The 19,036-nt window shown below is 45.4% G+C and overlaps 1 protein-coding gene across 1 annotated transcript; it reads left to right on the top strand.

Annotated features, from left to right (window-relative positions):
* The first annotated feature begins 398 nt into the window (after nucleotides 1-398).
* On the top strand, nucleotides 399-18,790 carry sap25 (Sin3A associated protein 25). Its single transcript, XM_033016321.1, has 6 exons — nucleotides 399-563; nucleotides 2,835-2,947; nucleotides 5,846-5,928; nucleotides 10,987-11,206; nucleotides 15,588-15,682; nucleotides 16,582-18,790. Exons 1-6 carry the CDS (start codon nucleotides 430-432, stop codon nucleotides 17,179-17,181), a joined length of 1,245 nt encoding a protein of 414 aa, XP_032872212.1. The 5' UTR covers nucleotides 399-429; the 3' UTR covers nucleotides 17,182-18,790.
* The last annotated feature ends 246 nt before the right edge of the window (nucleotides 18,791-19,036 follow it).

Genomic DNA, 19,036 nt, shown 5'->3' with positions numbered 1-19,036 from the left:
CCGGAGCAGCATCACCCGGTTAGAACGGCCAGGAACATCGGGCCTCCGTAGAGGCAACTGTGGAGGCCTCAATGGGCCCGACTATGGGTGAACTGGGGTTGGGGACTGGACTTTGTGCCTTCCCTCATGGTGGGAGCCATTGTGGGGGGATGTTCTATGTGTTTAAGACTCTCATTGGTGTTATGTCTGTAATCTTTTTTTATGTGCTGCAAAATGGCAAAAAGCATTTCACTTCACTACACCTGGGTGTATGTGAATGTGACTAATAAAATACCTTTGATACCTTTGATATTTCTATCTGTGGAGGGAATGGACAAACAGCGTCTTGCCTCGGGATCCTTCCTCATTGTTTACAGTTTTTAGACAAACTTAACTTAGCTGAAGTTTCTTTTGACAGAGAAGGTATGTTACTGGAATTGTGAGTCGCCAATGGAAGAAGCTCACGGTAACCATGCAAGCAGCTCGAGGAACCAAACCTGGGACTGGTCTTCAGAGTCGGACGCATACACTTCTGATTTGGACAGCACGGAGGAGGAGCTAACTGAAGAGCATGACTATCTCAGGTATTTACTGCATGACGATTGTGGCTGGGTTTTGAGGGCTCCCCTAAACACCATATGCAATATTTTTCCACTGTACATGTAATAAAATGTAAGTTGCAAAAAATTCCATTGTGCAGATACAATGGTAACGTCTAAGCAGATGCTTTAGTGACATTTAAGAGGCTTTTAGATAGGCACATGGAAGTGCATGAAATAGAGGGATATGGATCATATCAAGGCAGATGAGATTAGTTTATCTTGGCATTGTGTTTGGCACCGACAATGTGGACTGAAGAGCCTGTTTTCTATTTTTCTATCTTCAAAATTGCAATTCTATGCATTGTTTACATTGAATACTATGGTTTAGCTCCTGAATGAGCTTGTGGTTACACTTATTGGAAGGTCCAAATGTGGTTTCCACCCACCCAGGAGTGAGACTGAGTCAATATTTTGGATGTGTGACCTTTCATCAGAACTGGGGTACGGTAAGAGAATTCATAAAAGGGAAAATCTTGGGAACGGAGGAGATGGTGAGAAAGAGGGAACTGAAAGGAAGTTACTAAATCGGACAAAAGGTGGGAGAGATTTAATGGCAGAAGGGATGAAGGTAAAAGTCAGGAGGGTTTAATTGTCAGATGTACTGACAACAGAACAATGACATTCTTACTTGCAGCAGTGACAGGCCTGTAAAGGCAATACACAGATACAATATCATAATCAAAATTTTAATAAATCAATAACTAATACCGGTACAACAAAACAGGCAGCATCTCTGGAGAGTAGGAATGGGTGACGTTTTGCTTCTTCTGACTGATCATTTAGTACATAGCACCATAGCACATAGATGGGATTAGTGTTGTGCAGTGTTCAAGAGCCTGATAGATGGGAAGAAGCCATTCTTGAGCCTGGTGGTCATGGTTTTCAGGCTCTTGTACTTTCTCGATGGAAGGGCTCACTACGGGGACTGATAATAGATAGATCTATATCTGCAGAATCATTTTACAATGTACACTGGATTGACTGGTCCCTGTTATCCCTGTTTTGTTTTCGTCTGTTTGTCACTCCCATTTAATTTCTGATTTTGTAGCTTTGCCACTTTGAACAGATTAGAATGTTGTCGGGTGTAACTTTCCCTTTGACCCTGGAACTCTATCAATATTTTCACAGGCTAAAGTGCAGTCCTCAGTTGGATGAAAGTGTATATTTCCATAACTGTCCTCTACAGCCATTAATCAATTGGTGGGAGATCTAGGGAGGGCGTGTGGAAACTCCACTGTGGTTCGAGATCCTGCTGTGTGTCCAGTAACCCCTGCAAACTTGGCGTGATGTTGGGCATTATAATAATAGACAATAGGTGCAGGAGTAGGCCATTCGGCCCTTCGAGCCAGCACCACCCTTCAATGTGATCATGGCTGATCATCCCCAATCAGTACCCCGTTCCTGCCTTCTCCCCATATCCCCTGACTCTGCTATCTTTAAGAGCCCTATCTAGCTCTCTCTTGAAAGTATCCAGAGAACTCTGAGGCAGAGAATTCCACAGACTCACCACTCTCTGTGAGAAAAAGTGTTTCCTCGTCTCCGTTCTAAATGGCGTACCCCTTATTCTTAAAGGTGACTCCCATCTCTAGAACAGTCTGTTATCTCCTATTGGAACCCCATTGCCTCAAGAAATCTTGCTTGGCAGTGTAATGGAAGGCAGGCTAGCCTTTCATGGCAGGGTCTGAATCTGATCCCAGGATGAGAAGTGTGAAATTCAGTCCCAATCCAGAAACGATGACCCATTGTCTCAAGAACAAAAGGTGTCAAGTCAATAAAGCTAATGGATATTATTCACTTGCCAGATCTGAAAGGGGAGAGATAGACAATAGGCAATATAAATAATAGACAATAGGTGCAGGAGTAGGCCATTCGACCCTTTGAGTGTGATCATGGCTGATCATCCCCAATCAGTACCCCGTTCCTGCCTTCTCTCCATATCCCCTGACTCCGCTATTTTTAAGAGCCCTATCTAGCTCTCTCTTGAAAGTAGCCAGAGAACCGGCCTCCACCACCCTCTGAGGCAGAGAATTCCACAGACTCACAACTCTCCATGAGAAAAAGTGTCTCCTCGTCTCCGTTCTAAATGGCGTACCCCTTATTCTTAAACTGTGTGGCCCCTTGTTCTGGACTCCCCCAACATCGGGAACATGTTTCCTGCCTCTAGCGTGTCCAAATAGATTGGAGTAATGGAGTGGTGAGCTCAAATGAACGTCAGGTCAGGAATGTGACGATCACTGTCCTTTCTCGTTGTAGGTCTCTACTGCAGATCATTGGGAAACCTCCCCCATCTCAGTATTACACCGAGTTTGAGAATGCTATGAACGATCCAAGAACAGAGAGTTCTTTCTCTTTTCTGCCTGCCGGAGGTAAGATGCTTGGTGAGATTACAGATTAAAGTAACAGTGAGTTTTTCAGATACATACCTGGGAACAGTATGAGGAAATTAATTTAATTCCTATATCTTTCATATGTCTCGGTCAACCAGCATGCCTGGGAAGGCCTCATTTATTCCCCAATTTTAGTTGCCCCCTGATGATGATAGAATCTCACATCCAGCTCTGAATCTAATTAAATTTGTCTGCGTAGCTGTAAAATATACTTGCTTGTGCATGTTATACGTCACAAGTTAAGTACTTCACCTTGTAGTAACCAATTGGAGGCAGTTGATGGCAGCGATGAGTATTATAATTAATGCAGATTATTAATACGGACTTGCACGTTTTTTTTAACTGGGAATTACTGAGCGAGCAGTTCATTTCTCACTGTTCACAAACTTGAACTTTAGCAATAAAATTGTGGCTTCTTGGGGAAGGGCTTCTGGTCGCTCACTGAAGAAATGAGCTGTGTGTGAGGTAGGGAAAAAAAGAGTTGCGACAGGCTATTCAGCCTGCTCTGACATTCAGTAAGAATGTGTGCTGAACCTTAAGCAAAACACAAAGTGCTGGAGTAACTCGACAGGTCAGGCAGCAGCTATGGAGGGAGTAGATAGGTGACATTTCAGGCCTGAAGAAGGATCCTGACCTGAAAGGTTGCTTCTCCATTTCCTCCACATATGCGACCGGAAAGCACTGCAGAGGGTGGTGAAAATTGCCCAATGCATCACCGGTTCCTCACTCCCCTCCATTGAGTCTGTCCAAAGCAAGCGATGTCTGCGAAGGGCGCGCAGCATCATCAAGGACTGCTCTCACCCCAGCCACAGTCTGTTTACCCTCCTACCATCCGGGAGGCGCTACAGGTCTCTCCGTTGCCGGACCAGCAGGTCCAGGAACAGCTTCTTCCCTGCGGCTGTTACATTACTTAACTCTGTACTTCGGTGATTGCCTGTCACCTACCTCCCCCCTCTCCCCCCCCCCCCCCCCCCCCCCCCCCGGACACTCCTTCCCCCAGAAAATTGCACTACTGCGACTGTATGTATGTGCGTACGTATATATATTTATTGCTCATATTCTATGTTCGCTCTTCTGGGGAGATGCTAACTGCATTTCGTTGTCTCTGTACTGTACACTGCACAATGACAATAAAGTCTGAATCTGAATCTGAGTTCCTCCAGCACTTTATGTTTTGCTCAAAATTCCAGCATCTGCAGTTCTTTGTGTCTCCATGGTGCCGATCGTTCATTTAGGTCCACATTTCCCATTACCTTTCTGTGTCCAAAGGTATCCATCTCTGCTGTGAATGTACGTGAGACTTGTGTAAACAAACCATCCAGGCCTCTTGTAATTTTATACATTTCAATTAATCCTCCCCTCGGTCTCTTGTTGTTCCAAAGACAATACTCCTAACCTGACCGGTGTCTCCTCATATTTATTGTCTAGCTTTATTGCTGTCAATCTCTCCAGTGCCATAATTTCCTTCCTGTAGTGTGGTGAGCAGAACTGTGTGAAGTGCTCAAAGCATGATCTTCTTACTCTTGTGTTCTGTTCCTGAGCTAATAGAGGCAGCTTCCCCCCCCAATGCCTTCCGAAGCATCCAACCTTGCCTGTGTTATTCCTTCGGCGATTTGGCAACATCGTACGAAGATCCCTCTATACCAATGGTTCCTATCCTTCAATGAAAGTGAATAAACTAAAACCTGCAGATGCTGTTAATCTGAAATAAAAATAGAAGATTGTACAAACACTCAGCAGCATTGATGGAGAGGGAAACAGAATTAATGTTTCAGGTCCTTCATCAGATGACCTGAAGCATTAATTCTATTTCTCTTTCCACAGATGCTGCCTGACCTGATTGGAGATTCCAGCATTTTTTTGTGTTTGTTTTTAGTGAGGGCCTCACTTATTTTTACTGAGTCAATCCCGACAAAGATGCTCCAGTCACAAGGGTTCACTGATCAACTCTCACTGCTCATATTGTGTCAGAGCGACGGTTTTATTTCACTCTGGTGAGACACAGATTTTAGAGTTTGCATGGAAACCAACCGGCGTAAAGATCAATGAAGGAAAAAGATAGATGTGGTATTGCAAGTAGGCAGGTGCTATAGACCTGCATGGGAAGGTAGACGCTCCCGCCCGCACGAGTCTCGGGCAGATGGGGCTCGTCAGCCTGGGAAGGCAGTCCATCTAGGAGAGGGAAAACTCTGATTTAAAACCTCCCATATCCAGTCATGGAAAAGGCTCCAGGAGTAAACCTCAAGAAAATTCAGAGTCGGAGCCCCTAAGTTCATCGTTGTCTACAACCTCGCTCTGGCAGCTCCTGCGATGGCGCTGGTGCCAAACTGTAACGGCCCTGCTGTTCCTTTGGATCGATCAGCGACGTGGAGAGGGGGGACGTGCTACATGGGCAACAGCCTGTCCTCCATATGGCATCGCCCAGGCTTGCATCCGACCAGGATGCATCACCCATGGTCAGTCATGACCGAGGGGGGCCTACTATAAGGTATTGCAATGAAAGGTTACCCTGCCCACTGAGTGCATGTCGACCATCGATCACCCCTGCATATTAGTTCTATGTTATCCCACTTTCTCACCTACTCCCTCCACATTTGGAGGCAATTTTACTGTGGGCCAATTAAGCATCAAACCTCCCCATCTTTGGGATGTGGGAGGATATCAGAGGAATCTCACGCAGTCGCGGGGAGAATGTGCAAACTCCACATAGACAGCTCCCGAGGTCAGGGTCGAACCCGGGTCTCTGGTGCTGTGAGGCAGCTGCTCTAACCGCTGCGCCACCGTGCCACCTCATTTGTTTCTCTTGCGTGTTTATAAATAAGGGAGAGTGATTCTGGCCTTGTGAGATGTAAGACTTGACAGAGCTCTTCTTCCCAGGCTGTTCCAGTAACGAACTCGAAAGAGGAAGAGAGTCTCCCTACTGCCTGGATGTGGGATTGTCGTTGAACAATGCTGAGGAGGTGAGCTTCGGAAATGTTTCCCAGTACAGAAAGGTTTGCGCATGCCTGTTGTTACTTTATTCTCCATTGCCCAGCTTAATTATTCTCTTTCGTCATAGTCACACAGCGTGGAAACAGGCCCTTCGGCCCAACATGCCCACACTGACCAACATGTCCCTTCTACACTAGTCCCAACTGCTTGCGTTTGGCCCATATCCCTCTAAACCCGTCCTGCCTAAATGTTTCTTAAGCATTACAATAGTACCTGCCTCAACTTAAACCATTGTCCTCCTGTTCTCATAACTGGTGCAGAATTTTGAATTAAATTGTCCTGGGATCCGATTCCAGAGATGGGCGCCTAATCGAATCTCTGACCTCTTGCCCCAGGGGGCAGCACAGTGGTAGAGTTGCTGCCTCACAGCGCCAGAGTTGCTGCCTCACAGCACCGGTATAACCTGGGTTTGATCCTGACTGTGGAGGGTGTCCTTACGGAGTTTGTACGTTCTCCCTGTGACCGCGTGGGGTTTCGCCGGCTGCTCTGGTTTCCTCCCACATTGTAGGTTAATCAGTTTCTTTAAAATTGTCCCTTTGGTGTGTAGGATATAATTAGCGCACAGGTGATCAGATTCAGATTCAGACTTTATTGTCATTGTGCAGTGTACAGTACAGAGACAACGAAATGCAGTTAGCATCTCCCTAGAAGAGCGACATAGAATATGAGGAATAAATAAATATATTTACGTGCATACACTCATAGTAGTGCAATTATTATTTTTTTCCCTGGTGGAAGGAGTGTCCGCGGGGGGGGGGGGGGGGTGATTGGCAGTCACCGAGGTACAGTGTTGAGTAATGTAACAGCCGCAGGGAAGAAGCTGTTCCTGGACCTGCTGGTCCGGCAACGGAGAGACCTGTAGAGCCTCCCGGATGGTAGGAGGGTAAACAGTCTGTGGTTGGGGTGAGCGCAATCCTTGACGATGCTGCGCGCTCATCGCAGACATCGCTTGCTTTGGACAGACTCAATGGAGGGGAGTGAGGAAACGGTGATGCGTTGGGCAATTTTCACCACCCTCTGCAGTGCTTTCCGGTCGGAGACAGAGCAGTTGCCGTACCATACTGTGATACAGTTGGTAAGGATGCTCTCGATGGTGCAGCGGTAGAAGTTCACCAGAATCTGAGGAGACAGATGGACCTTCTTCAGTCTCCTCAGGAAGAAGAGACGCTGGTAAGCCTTCTTGACCAGAGTTGAGGTATTGTGGGTCCAAGAGAGGTCAACGGAGATGTTGACCCCCGGGAACCTGAAGCTGGTCGGCGTGGTCTCGGTGGGCCGAAGGGCCTATTTTCACGCTGTATCTCTAAACTAAACTAACCCCCTGACACCTTTTAACAGGAGACAAGGCTGAGGGTGGAGCATTGCCTCCTATTCAAACCCTCTGAGGCTTTGTAATAATTTGTAATATTGGGAGGTGTACAAAGTATTAAAGTGCTTTAAATATTTAATGATATTAATTTTTTAAAAGCCTTTGCAAAAGCAAATTAATACCAATAAATTTAAAGCGTTAAAATAAAGTTTGTAAAGAAAGCTTTCCTTTCTCTTCTTAGAGACATAGAAAATAGGTGCAGGAGTAGGCCAATTGGCCCCTCTGATCCCCTCTGTCCAACCCCTTAAGAATTTTGAAGGTACACAAAAATGCTGGAGAAACTCAGCGGGTGCAGCAGCATCTATGGAGCGAAGGAAATGGGTAACGTTTCGGGCCGAAACCCTTCTTCAGACTTATGAATTTTGTACGTTTCTATAAGTTTGAGCCTGGCCCTTAGTCTTTTCACCCCATCAGCCTTCCCATACAGCACATAATCCTCCCACATTTTCGCCCACCTCCAACGGGATACTACCACCAGCCACGTCTACCCATCTCCACCCCTCTCCTCTTTCTGCGGAGACCATTCCCTCTGCAACTCCTTGGTTAACACATCCCTTCCCACCCAAACCACCCTCTCCCTAGGTAATTCCCCCAGCAACCACAGGAGATGCAACACCTGTCTATATACCTCCTCCCTCGGCTCCGTCCAAGGACCCCAACAGTCCTTTCAGTTGAAACATAGAAACATTGAAAATAGGTGCAGGAGTAGAGGCCATTCGGCCCTTCGAGCCTGCACCGCCATTCAATATGATCATGGCTGATCATCCAACTCAGTATCCTGTACCTGCCTTCTCTCCATACCCCCTGATCCCTTTAGCCACAAGGGCCACATCTAACTGTGCTCTGATTCTGTGAAGTGTTTCCTGTTCAGAACCTACATCACACCGTTATATACTGCTCAATTGTGGTCTAATTATAAGAAAAAGAGTATGCAGAGGCTTAAGGTTGCATACAATGATGCAATGAGGTTGCTACTTCGTGTCCCTAGGTGGCATAGTGCCAGTCAATTGTTTGTGTCCACTAGAGTGCCAACCTGTGAGGCACTCTTAAGACAGCTGATGTTTAGTTTTATGTGTCGCCTGGACAAATCAGAGAACCACATAATTGAAGCCCTAGTCAGCCCTCTGAAAAGCTGCTATAGATTCACTTCTAGGCTAAGACGGCATTGGTGCAATAGCTTATATATATTTTAGGCTAATATGCAATTTTTTAATGTATCTTTGTAATTCTTTGTACTGTTTGATGTGTTATATGGACCTGTGTCTGAAATAAAGCTTTAATAACTCCCTCTTAAATATAGCCAATGAACTGGCCTCAATTACCTTCTGTGGCAGAGTTACAGAGATTCACCACTCTCTGTGTGAATATTTTTCTCATCTCGGTCCTAAAAGATTTCCCCCTTATCCTTAAACTGTGACCCCTTGTTCTGGACTTCCCCAACATCGGGAACAATCTTCCTGCATCTAGCCTGTACAACCCCAAAATCCCCAGGATGTGAATCTGCAGTCAAGTAAATGCACTGCAATCCTGTGACGGGTCTGATTGGCATAGGTTTGCAGTGGCAGAGTACAGAACAGCCTTGGGCTGTGCAATGTGGAGTCCAATGCAGTAACAGATATAGTGTTACTCAGTTGATCCTGGATTTACAGCAGCGTTGCAGTATTTTGGGCATATTTACCCACCAATAGTTTGATACGTAGAACAGTACCACACTGGACAGGCCCTTCGGCCTGTAATGCCTATATCAAACATAGAGGGAGTGCAGAGAAGGTTCACCAGACTGATTCCTGGGATGTCAGGACTGTCTTATGAAGAAAGACTGGATAGACTTGGTTTATACTCTCTAGAATTTAGGAGATTGAGAGGGGATCTTATAGAAACTTACAAAATTCTTAAGGGGTTGGACAGGCTAGATGCAGGAAGATTGCTCCCGATGTTGGGGAAATCCAGGACAAGGGGTCACAGCTTAAGGATAAGGGGGAAATCCTTTAGAACCGAGATGAGAAGAACTTTTTTCACACAGAGTGGTGAATCTCTGGAACTCCCTGCCACAGAGGGTAGTCGAGGCCAGTTCATTGGCTATATTTAAGAGGGAGTTAGATGTGGCCCTTGTGGCTAAGGGGATCAGAGGGTATGGAGAGAAGGCAGGTACGGGATACTGAGTTGGATGATCAGCCATGATCATATTGAATGGCGGTGCAGGCTCGAAGGGCCGAATGGCCTACTCCTGCACCTAATTTCTATGTTTCTATGATGCCAGGTTCAACTAATCCCTTCTGTCTGCACGTGACCCATATCCCTCCATTACCTGTTTAAGAAGGAACTGCAGATGCTGGAAAATCGAAGGTAGACAAAAGTGCTGGAGAAACTCAGCGGGTGCAGCAGCATCTGTGGAGCGAAGAAAATAGGCAACGTTTCGGGCCGAAACCCTGAAGGAAATAGGCAACATTTCGGGACGAAACCCGGAAGGGTTTCGGGACGAAACGTTGCCTATTTCCTTCGCTCCATAGATGCTGCTGCACCCGCTGAGTTTCTCCAGCACTTTTGTCTACCTCCCTCCATACAATACAATACCTTTTATTTGTCATTTGAACCTCACATGAGGTTCAAACGACATTTGGTTTCTGCAGCCATACAAAAAAAGAACCAAGACACACACCAACACAATTCAATTCACATAAACATCCATCACAGTGAGTCTCCTCCACACTGTGATGGAAGGCAAAACTTGTCTCTCCCCTGCTCTCCATTCCTCTCCCGAAGTCGAGGTCAAAGCCCCCGGCGGGCGCTAGCAAGTCCGCAGCCACTCAAAGCCACGCCGGGCGATGTAGGGCCCTACCCCAGGTCTTGATGTTGGAGCCCCCGGCGGGCGCTAGCAAGTCCGCGGCAATTTACAGCCGCGCCGGGCGTTGTAAGGCCCCGCTCCAGGTCACTCTCAACCCCGCAATTCGGGCGGGAGAAGTCGCCGTTGCCGGTGCCTCCATTACCTCCATTTTAAATTGGATAGTTATATGGATGGGAAAGGAATGGAGGGTTATGGTCTGAGCGCAGGTATATGGGACTAGGGGAGATTATGTGTTCGGCACGGACTAGAGGGGTCGAGATGGCCTGTTTCCGTGCTGTAATTGTTATTATATGGTTACCTGATTATTGATGTACCTATCTAAAAGCTTCTTCAATGCCACTACATATCTACCTCCACCATAACCCCTGACAGTGTTTTCTAGGCATCCACCATTCCCTGTGTGTTTGTGTGTGTGTGTGATTAAAAGAAAAAACTTGCCCCTTTATCTCCTTTAAACTTTGTCCCTCTCATTTTAAAGCTGTGCCCTCCAGTCTTTGAGTCGGAAGGAACTGCAGATGCTGCTTTACACCAAAGATAGACATAAAATGCTGGCGTAACTCAGCGGGTCAGGCAGCATTTCTGGAGAATAGGCGATGTTTTGGGTGGAAACCCTTCTTCAGTCTGAGAGTCGGGGGGGGGGGAGGGAAACTAGAGGTATCAATTGACATTTCAACCCTGGGAGAAAGGTTGAGACTGCCTGCATCGAACATGATGCCAGGTTAAACTGAAACTAACACCATGCCAAATTAAATTGGTCCCAATAGTAACACTGTTGTCCCAAGTATTCATGCATAGATCTTTCTTTCTTCTGTGTAGGCAAAGTATTCGGGTATCGTTGCCCCGTTCTCCACGAGATTGCTGTCGCATCCGTCCTTCCAATCCTTCTACACTGCTGTTGCGAATCAGCGGAGACACAGCCGACCCGCGGAAAACAACGGCTCCACATTCGACAAGCAAGACTCCGTCAATTCCTGCTCACCATTTCACTTCACGGCAAAATCTGAAGCCTCTGCCCTGCCCTCCCAGGAAATTAACAGTAAGGCATTTAAACACTGTCATGGTCATACAGCGCGTAAGCAGGCCCTTCTGCCCAACTTACCCATGCCAACCAAGATACCCCATCTACACTAGTCCCATATGCCCACGTTTGACCCATATCCCTCTAAACCTTTCATAGAAACATAGAAATTAGGTGCAGGAGTAGGCCATTCGGCCCTTCGAGCCTGCACCGCCATTCAATATGATCATGGCTGATCATCCAACTCAGTATCCCGTACCTGCCTTCTCTCCATACCCTCTGATCCCCTTAGCCACAAGGGCCACATCTAACTCCCTCTTAATAGCCAATGAAATGGCCTCAACTACCCTCTGTGGCAGAGAGTTCCGGAGATTCACCACTCTCTTGTGTGAAAAAAGTTTTTCTCATCTCGGTTTTAAAGGATTTCCCCCTTATCCTTAAGCTGTGACCCCTTGTCCTGGACTTCCCCAACATCGGGAACAATCTTCCTGCATCTAGCCTGTCCAACCCCTTAAGAATTTTGTAAGTTTCTATAAGATCCCCTCTCAATCTCCTAAATTCTAGAGAGTATAAACCAAGTCTATCCAGTCTTTCTTCATAAGACAGTCCTGACATCCCAGGAATCAGTCTGGTGAACCTTCTCTGCACTCCCTCTGTGGCAATAATGTCCTTCCTCAGATTTGGAGACCAAAACTGTACGCAATACTTCAGGTGTGGTCTCACCAAGACCCTGTACAACTGCAGTAGAACCTCCCTGCTCCTATACTCAAATCCTTTTGCTATGAAAGCTAACATACCATTCGCTTTCTTCACTGCCTGCTGCACCTGCATGCCTACTTTCAATGACTGGTGTACCATGACACCCAGGTCTCGCTGCATCTCCCCTTTTCCTAATCGGCCACCATTTAGTTAATAGTCTGCTTTCCTGTTTTTGCCACCAAAATGGATAACCTCACATTTATCCACATTATACTGCATCTGCCAAACATTTGCCCACTCACCCAGCCTATCCAAGTCACCTTGCAGTCTCCTAGCATCCTCCTCACAGCTAACACTGCCCCCCAGCTTAGTGTCATCCGCAAACTTGGAGATATTGCCTTCAATTCCCTCATCCAGATCATTAATATATATTGTAAATAGCTGGGGTCCCAGCACTGAGCCTTGCGGTACCCCACAAGTCACTGCCCGCCATTGTGAAAAGGACCCGTTTACTCCTACTCTTTGCTTCCTGTTTGCCAGCCAGTTCTCTATCCACATCAATACTGAACCCCCAATGCCGTGTGCTTTAAGTTTGTATACTAATCTCTTATGTGGGACCTTGTCGAAAGCCTTCTGGAAGTCCAGACACACCACATCCACTGGTTCTCCCCTATCCACGCTACTAGTTACATCCTCGAAAAATTCTATAAGATTCGTCAGACATGATTTACCTTTCGATCTCACCTGTTTCTGACTGCAAGGGACCTACATTTGTTTTAACTAATCTCTTTCTTTTCACATATCTATAAAAACTTTTGCAGTCAGTTTTTATGTTCCCTGCCAGTTTTCTTTCATAATCTATTTTTCCTTTCCTAATTAAGCCCTTTGTCCTCCTCTGCTGGTCTCTGAATTTCTCCCAGTCCTCCGGTATGCTTCTTTTTCTGGCTAATTTGTACGCATCATCCTTCGCTTTGATACTATCCCTGATTTCCCTTGTTATCCACGGATGCACTACCTTCCCTGATTTATTCTTTTGTCCAAACTGGGATGAACAATTTTTGTAGTTCATCCATGCAGTCTTTAAATGTCTTCCATTGCATATCCACCGTCAACCCTTTTAGAATTAATTGACAGTCAATCTTGGCCAATTCACGTCTCATACCCTCAAAGTTACCTTTCTTTAAGTTCAGAACCATTGTTTCTGAATTAACAATGTCACTCTCCATCCTAATGAAGAACTCAACCATATTATGGTCACTCTTGCCCAAGGGGGCACGTACAACAAGACTGCTAACTAACCCTTCCTCATTACTCAATACCCAGTCTAAAATAGCCTGCTCTCTCGTTGGTTCCTCTACATGTTGATTTAGATAACTATCCCGCATACATTCCAAGAAATCCTCTTCCTCAGCACCCCAGCCAATTTGATTCACCCAATCTATATGTAGATTGAAGTCACCCATTATAACTGTTTTGCCTTTGTCGCACGCATTTCTAATTTCCTGTTTGATACCATCTCCAACTTCACTACTACTGTTAGGTGGCCTGTACACAACACCCACCAGCGTTTTCTGCCCCTTAGTGTTTCGCAGCTCTACCCATACCGATTCCATATCCTCCAAACTAATGTCCTTCCTTTCCATTGCGTTAATCTTCTCTCTAACCAGCAACGCTACCCCACCTCCTTTTCCTTTCTCTCTATCCCTCCTAAATATTGAATATCCCTGGATGTTCAGCTCCCAGCCTTGGTCACCCTGGAGCCATGTCTCCGTGATCCCAACTATATCATAATCATTAATGGCTATCTGCACGTTCAACTCATCCACCTTATTACGAATACTCCTTGCATTGAGACACAAAGCCTTCAGGCTTGTTTTTACAACACTCTTACCCCTTATACAATTATGTTGAAAAGTGGCCCTTTTTGATTTTTGCCCTGGTTTTGTCTGCCTGCCACTTTTACTTTTCACCTTGCTACCTATTGCTTCTACCCTCATTTTACACCCCCCTGCCTCTCTGCTCTTGTACCCATCCCCCTGCCACATTAGTTTAAATCCTCCCCGACAGCACTAGCAAACACTCCCCCAAGGACATTGGTTCCATTCCAGCCCAGGTGCAGACCGTCCTGTTTGTACTGGTCCCACCTCCCCCAGAACTGGTTCCAATGCCCTAAAATTTGAATCCCTCCCCCTTGCACCATTTTGCAAGCCACGTATTCATCTGCAATATCCTCCTATTTCTACTCTGACTGGCCCGTGGTACTGGTAGTAATCCAGAGATTATTACCTTTGAGGTCCTACTTTTAAGTTTATCTCCTAGCTCCCTAAATTCATCTTGTAGGACCTCATCCCTTTTTTTACCTATATCGTTGGTGCCAATATGCACCACGACAACTGGCTGTTCACCCTCCCCCTCCAGAATGTTCTGCAGCCGTTCAGTGACATCCCTGACCCTTGCACCAGGATGTCCTATCCATGTACTTGTCCAAATGTATTTTAAATGGTGTAACATTACATGCCTCAACTACCTCCTCCGGCAGATTGTTCATATACCCTCTTGTATATACCAGAGGGTCCATACACCTTCTGGGTGACAGGTGAGAGGAGATTTACTAGAATGTTGCCTGGGTTTCAGCAACTAAGTTACAGAGAAAGGTTGAACAAGTTAGTCTGAAGAAGGGTTTCGGCCCGAAATGTTGCCTATTTCCTTCGCTCCATGGATGCTGCTGCACCCGCTGAGTTTCTCCAGCATTTTTGTCTACCTTGAACAAGTTAGGTCTTTATTCTTTGGAGCGCAATAGGTTAAGGGGGGACTTGATAGAGGTCGTTAAAATTATGAGAGGGATAGACAGAGTTGACGTGGATAAGCTTTTTCCATTGAGAGTAGGGAAGATTCAAACAAGAGGACATGATTTGAGAATTAAGGGACAGAAGTTGAGGGGTAACATGAGGGGGAACTTCTTTACTCAGAGAGTGGTAGCTGTGTGGAATGAGCTTTCAGTGGAAGTGGTGGAGGCAGGTTCGATTTTATCATTTACAAATAAATTGGATAGGTATATGGACGGGAAAGGAATGGAGGGTTATGGTCTGAGTGCAGGTAGATGGGACTAGGTGAGAATAAGTGTTTGGCACGGACTAGAAGGGCCGAGATGGCCTGTTTCCGTGCTTAATGGTTATATAGGTTCGTATTAAATCTTTCCCCTCTCACATTAAACCCATGTCCTCTGGTTTGTTGATTTCCCAGCTCGGGGCAAAATACTCTGTGCATTCAAGTAGTTAGTTGAATAGGAAATATTGCACATCTTTATAGTGGTGGTCATTGAGAGAGCCAGAATGGGAACTGGCCCTGCAGCCCACCAAGTCTAGGCTGACCATGCAACATCCTATCCTAACCCATTTAATTACCCCAATGTCCCCACCAGCTCCCCCAGGTATTACCACAAAGCTACACACTAGGGACAATTTGCAGTGGCCAATTAAGGGAGCGATCGTGGGAGGCAACTTGGTCATCCAGAGGAAAGCAACACACAGGTCAGGGTGGAACCTATTATTGTCAGAGCTGTGGCAGCAACACTAGCTGTGCAACATTTCCTTGTCATTTCACATGGAGAGTTTCTCTCGTACCTCGCCCGTTGCGGCTCTATGAAGAGCAGAATAAATAAGGCTGTTTAACTCACCGTCTCCTGTCCTTTCTATTGCAGTGCCAATTCTTCAGCCGTGTGAGTTTTTCTACACCGACCCAATGCTGCCCTCCGGTTATCGAGTTTACAACCATCTCTCGCATCCGACACGCCAGGTAATAGAACAGTTTGGACGTTGCTTACTCGCTGCCCCGTATTTGCAGCTCTCTGTCACTCATAGTCATGAGTGACTCAGTTGGTAGAGCCGCTGCCTCATAGCACCAGAGGCCTGGGTTCGATCCTGATCTCGGGTGCTGTCTGTGTGGAGTTTGCATGTTCTCCTTTTGACTGCATGGGTTTCTTCCGGGTGCTCCGCTTTCCTCCCACATCCCAAAGACGTGTGGATTTGTAGGTTAATTGGCCCCTTGTGTGTGGGGAATGGATGAGAAAGTGGGATAATGTGTGAACGGGTGATTTATGACCGGAGTAGACCCATTAGGCTGAAGGGCTTGTTTCCATGCTGTATTTGTAAACAAAACTGTATCTATAGGCCCCACCTGAACTACTGCCCAACCTTTATTCCTTCCTTAGAGTCAACCTCATTAGTTGGGATTCTGCATTTTACCGTGTTACAATGTGGTCAATTTTGAGTACCTCTTTCAGGCTGTAACAGTGATGTGTTTTTTTATGTTTAGAGATATACGGCATAGAAATAGTTCCTCAGCCCATCGAGTCCATGTCGACCATCGGTGTGGCTGCTATATATTAAAGTGGCTGGTGTTAGCCTGTCAGGCATTTTTATTTTAGCATTTCACTGGGAGGCTGCCTGGAATAAAGGGTGTATGAAGAGCTGATTGACTCCCTGCAAAGGAAGCTGGGTGGGTTTATAAAATTGAGGGGCATAAATAGGACAGATAGTGAGAGTCTTTTTCTTCCAAGGTAAGGGGCGTTTAGAGCTCGAGAGCACAAATTTAAGAGGGGCCCATTTTTGTGCTATACAATCATATGATGATGTCATGTGTTACTGGTGTCAGTAAAGTGTTATTAACAATGATGATCCAATTTGTGTTTTCAGATGATGCAGGGTTTACAACTTAACACTCCACCTCCAATCATGTCTGCATGCGTGGCTCCAACGAACGTCCAGCCAACTGCGCCGTGCCCTATCCCTCCCTCCTTAAACGGGTGTCAGGAGCAGAGCAGGCCCGTCTCTAAAGCGGAGCACGACGCCATCAGCACCTTGCTTGAACTCAAACAGTGCACTCAGTTAGACTGCGCAGTGGCAGATTCACCAAAATGCCCAGCCAAGAGCAAGGGCATCCACCAAGCAGAGGCTGAAATTAACACTGTGTGTTTATCGGACGATTCAGGAGCCCCAGGAATCCAGGGCGGCAATGGAACTGAGCAAAAGCACCTTTCGCTTCTGAATGACAGTAGCAGCCCTTCATTAAAGTCTCACCATGACACAGAGCTTTATGCAATTTATCCAGAAACCCTGCCTGAATGTGAATACTCCATCCCGCCACAGAGTTCCTCTGATTGTAATGGGGCGTCAAGATTAAACAGCACATCCTCGGGGTCTGAGTTTAAAGTATTTGACCCAGTGAGGTTAACAGACATTTTGCCAACGGTTACTCAGGAGATAGAAGTTGGCAGCTGTGATTTCCTTATTTAACCTGGGGGTGGGAGGGGGAGACGTACAGCAGGCCATGAATGAAGAAATGTGCTCTAAGTCACTGTTTATCTGGCACCAAATCTGTTTTGTTTTATTTCTGCTCTGGAGACTTGTGGCAAAATGTTCAAATTAATTCTGCCCCGTCAATCAAGTTGTCTCTCCTTGCTGCCACCATCGGTAAAGGAATAGTATGCGGAGGCTATACCTGTCGACAACTCGCAGTGATTCTAGTAATTCAGTAATTCTACAAAATGGATCTGTGAATATACAGGGATATTTTTGGCAATAATTAACAATGTTAAGAGCTTTGTTTTGATGTCCTGACTCAAATTTGGATTTCATTTTTTTTGTTCTTTCTTTCAAGTGATAAAGAGCTGGGTTTTAATGAAGGAATTAACTGGGAAATTGGGAGACCAGGGTGGATTCTCACAATGGCTGAAAAGAGTCAGCTGCTTTGGAGAAGGGTGAAATTGACATCAAGCCAAGTGGCTAAAGAGTGCATTCGAACAAAGAGTGACTTTCAGGGAAGTTTTATTTATGTCCCCATGTTATGGTGTATAGGTGAAACTAGACTAGGTCTTGTGTTCCATGCGACTTCACAAATTGCTTTTTATTTATACAATTTTATAGATGGCAAGATCATCCCCAATTACTTTGAAGGTGGGGTAAGTGCTGCCATTATAAATCACTGCAGCCCTGAGAATGAATCTTTTCTCCATTCTTTGTAAGGAATTAAAGGGTTTGGACGCAGTGAAGATTAAAGTACTGCAATATATTTTCCTAGTCAGGTGGTCTGATACTGTATATTTGCAAATGTCCTAAACTTGGGCAAAGAAGTTTTGAGGCAACATACATTTAATTTTAGGTGGCAGTAAATTACCTGTGGCTCTAGGCTAAGCATTCCAACATTAATGTAAAATGACTTCTGTTGTTCTGTCTATTGTCTTAATACCAGAAAAAGTCATGGGGAAATAAATCTCCTCAAATGGGTGGTTAAAATTAAAAACCACAACGTTTTTTTGTTTTTTTAACTATATGTTGATTATCCATCAACATGTTGAAGCTTGCTTGGGCATAAAATTAGCTTATCCCCAAGGCCTTGTAACTTTTTCTGTCTGCCACTTGTTAAAATAACAACTTGGGACGTAGGTATTCACTTACATTGCATAGCCTGGCATTAGTATTTGATCAAAACAATCTGAACCTGAACCAAATAGGCAAGCTCCAAATAGTAGTACTCTAGTTTGCATTTGCCAGTGACACTACAGTCTCTGAAGTAAAGATAGCAGAGGTGATATTTTGTGTAACTTTTGAGTAGACACGGATGTTTACTTGTGTCAGAATGTTTTTTTTGTTTTGCGCTGTTCACTTTATTTGCAAGGGAATTGCAAACCCTCTTTTGTTCAAAAATGTTTGTGTTAAAATATAGTTAAATGCAGAGGATGCACAATAAATCTACTCTTTGTATAGTGTTCACGTTTAGTGGTTTGCAAAATAATGTGACCCACTACTGATAAGTGTTATTGATACTGTAATTTTTAGTCACTTGAATGTAGTTCGTTCTTTGATTTGGTCCAATAAAGGGTAGAGAAATCTTGCCTATCGTTCATTAAATATTGTTAGTTAAAAAAAATGTCAGTAAGCTTTGTGACACAGCACAAGACCCGGGTTCGATCATGACTATTGGTGAAGTCTGCATGTAGTTTGCACATTCTCCCTGTGATCCTGTAGGTTTTATCCAGGTGCTCCAGTTTCCTCCTACATCCTAAAGATGCGTGGGCTTGTAGTTTAATTGGCTTCTGTAAATTGTCCCTAGATTGTAGGATTGAACTAGTGTGTGGAGTGATTGTTGGTC

This window comes from Amblyraja radiata, unplaced genomic scaffold, assembly GCF_010909765.2.
Source record: "Amblyraja radiata isolate CabotCenter1 unplaced genomic scaffold, sAmbRad1.1.pri S43, whole genome shotgun sequence".
Lineage (NCBI taxonomy): Eukaryota > Metazoa > Chordata > Chondrichthyes > Rajiformes > Rajidae > Amblyraja > Amblyraja radiata.
This window is presented reverse-complemented; position numbering and strand designations above follow the sequence as displayed.

Excerpts from the sequence above, each read along its gene's own strand:
- sap25 (XM_033016321.1), top strand. The coding sequence starts at position 430 with ATGGAAGAAGCTCACGGTAACCATGCAAGCAGCTCGAGGAACCAAACC. Across the intron at positions 2,948-5,845 it reads CTCTTTTCTGCCTGCCGGAG|GCTGTTCCAGTAACGAACTC; the intron begins GTAAGATGCTTG and ends TCTTCTTCCCAG. Across the intron at positions 15,683-16,581 it reads TCTCGCATCCGACACGCCAG|ATGATGCAGGGTTTACAACT; the intron begins GTAATAGAACAG and ends TTGTGTTTTCAG.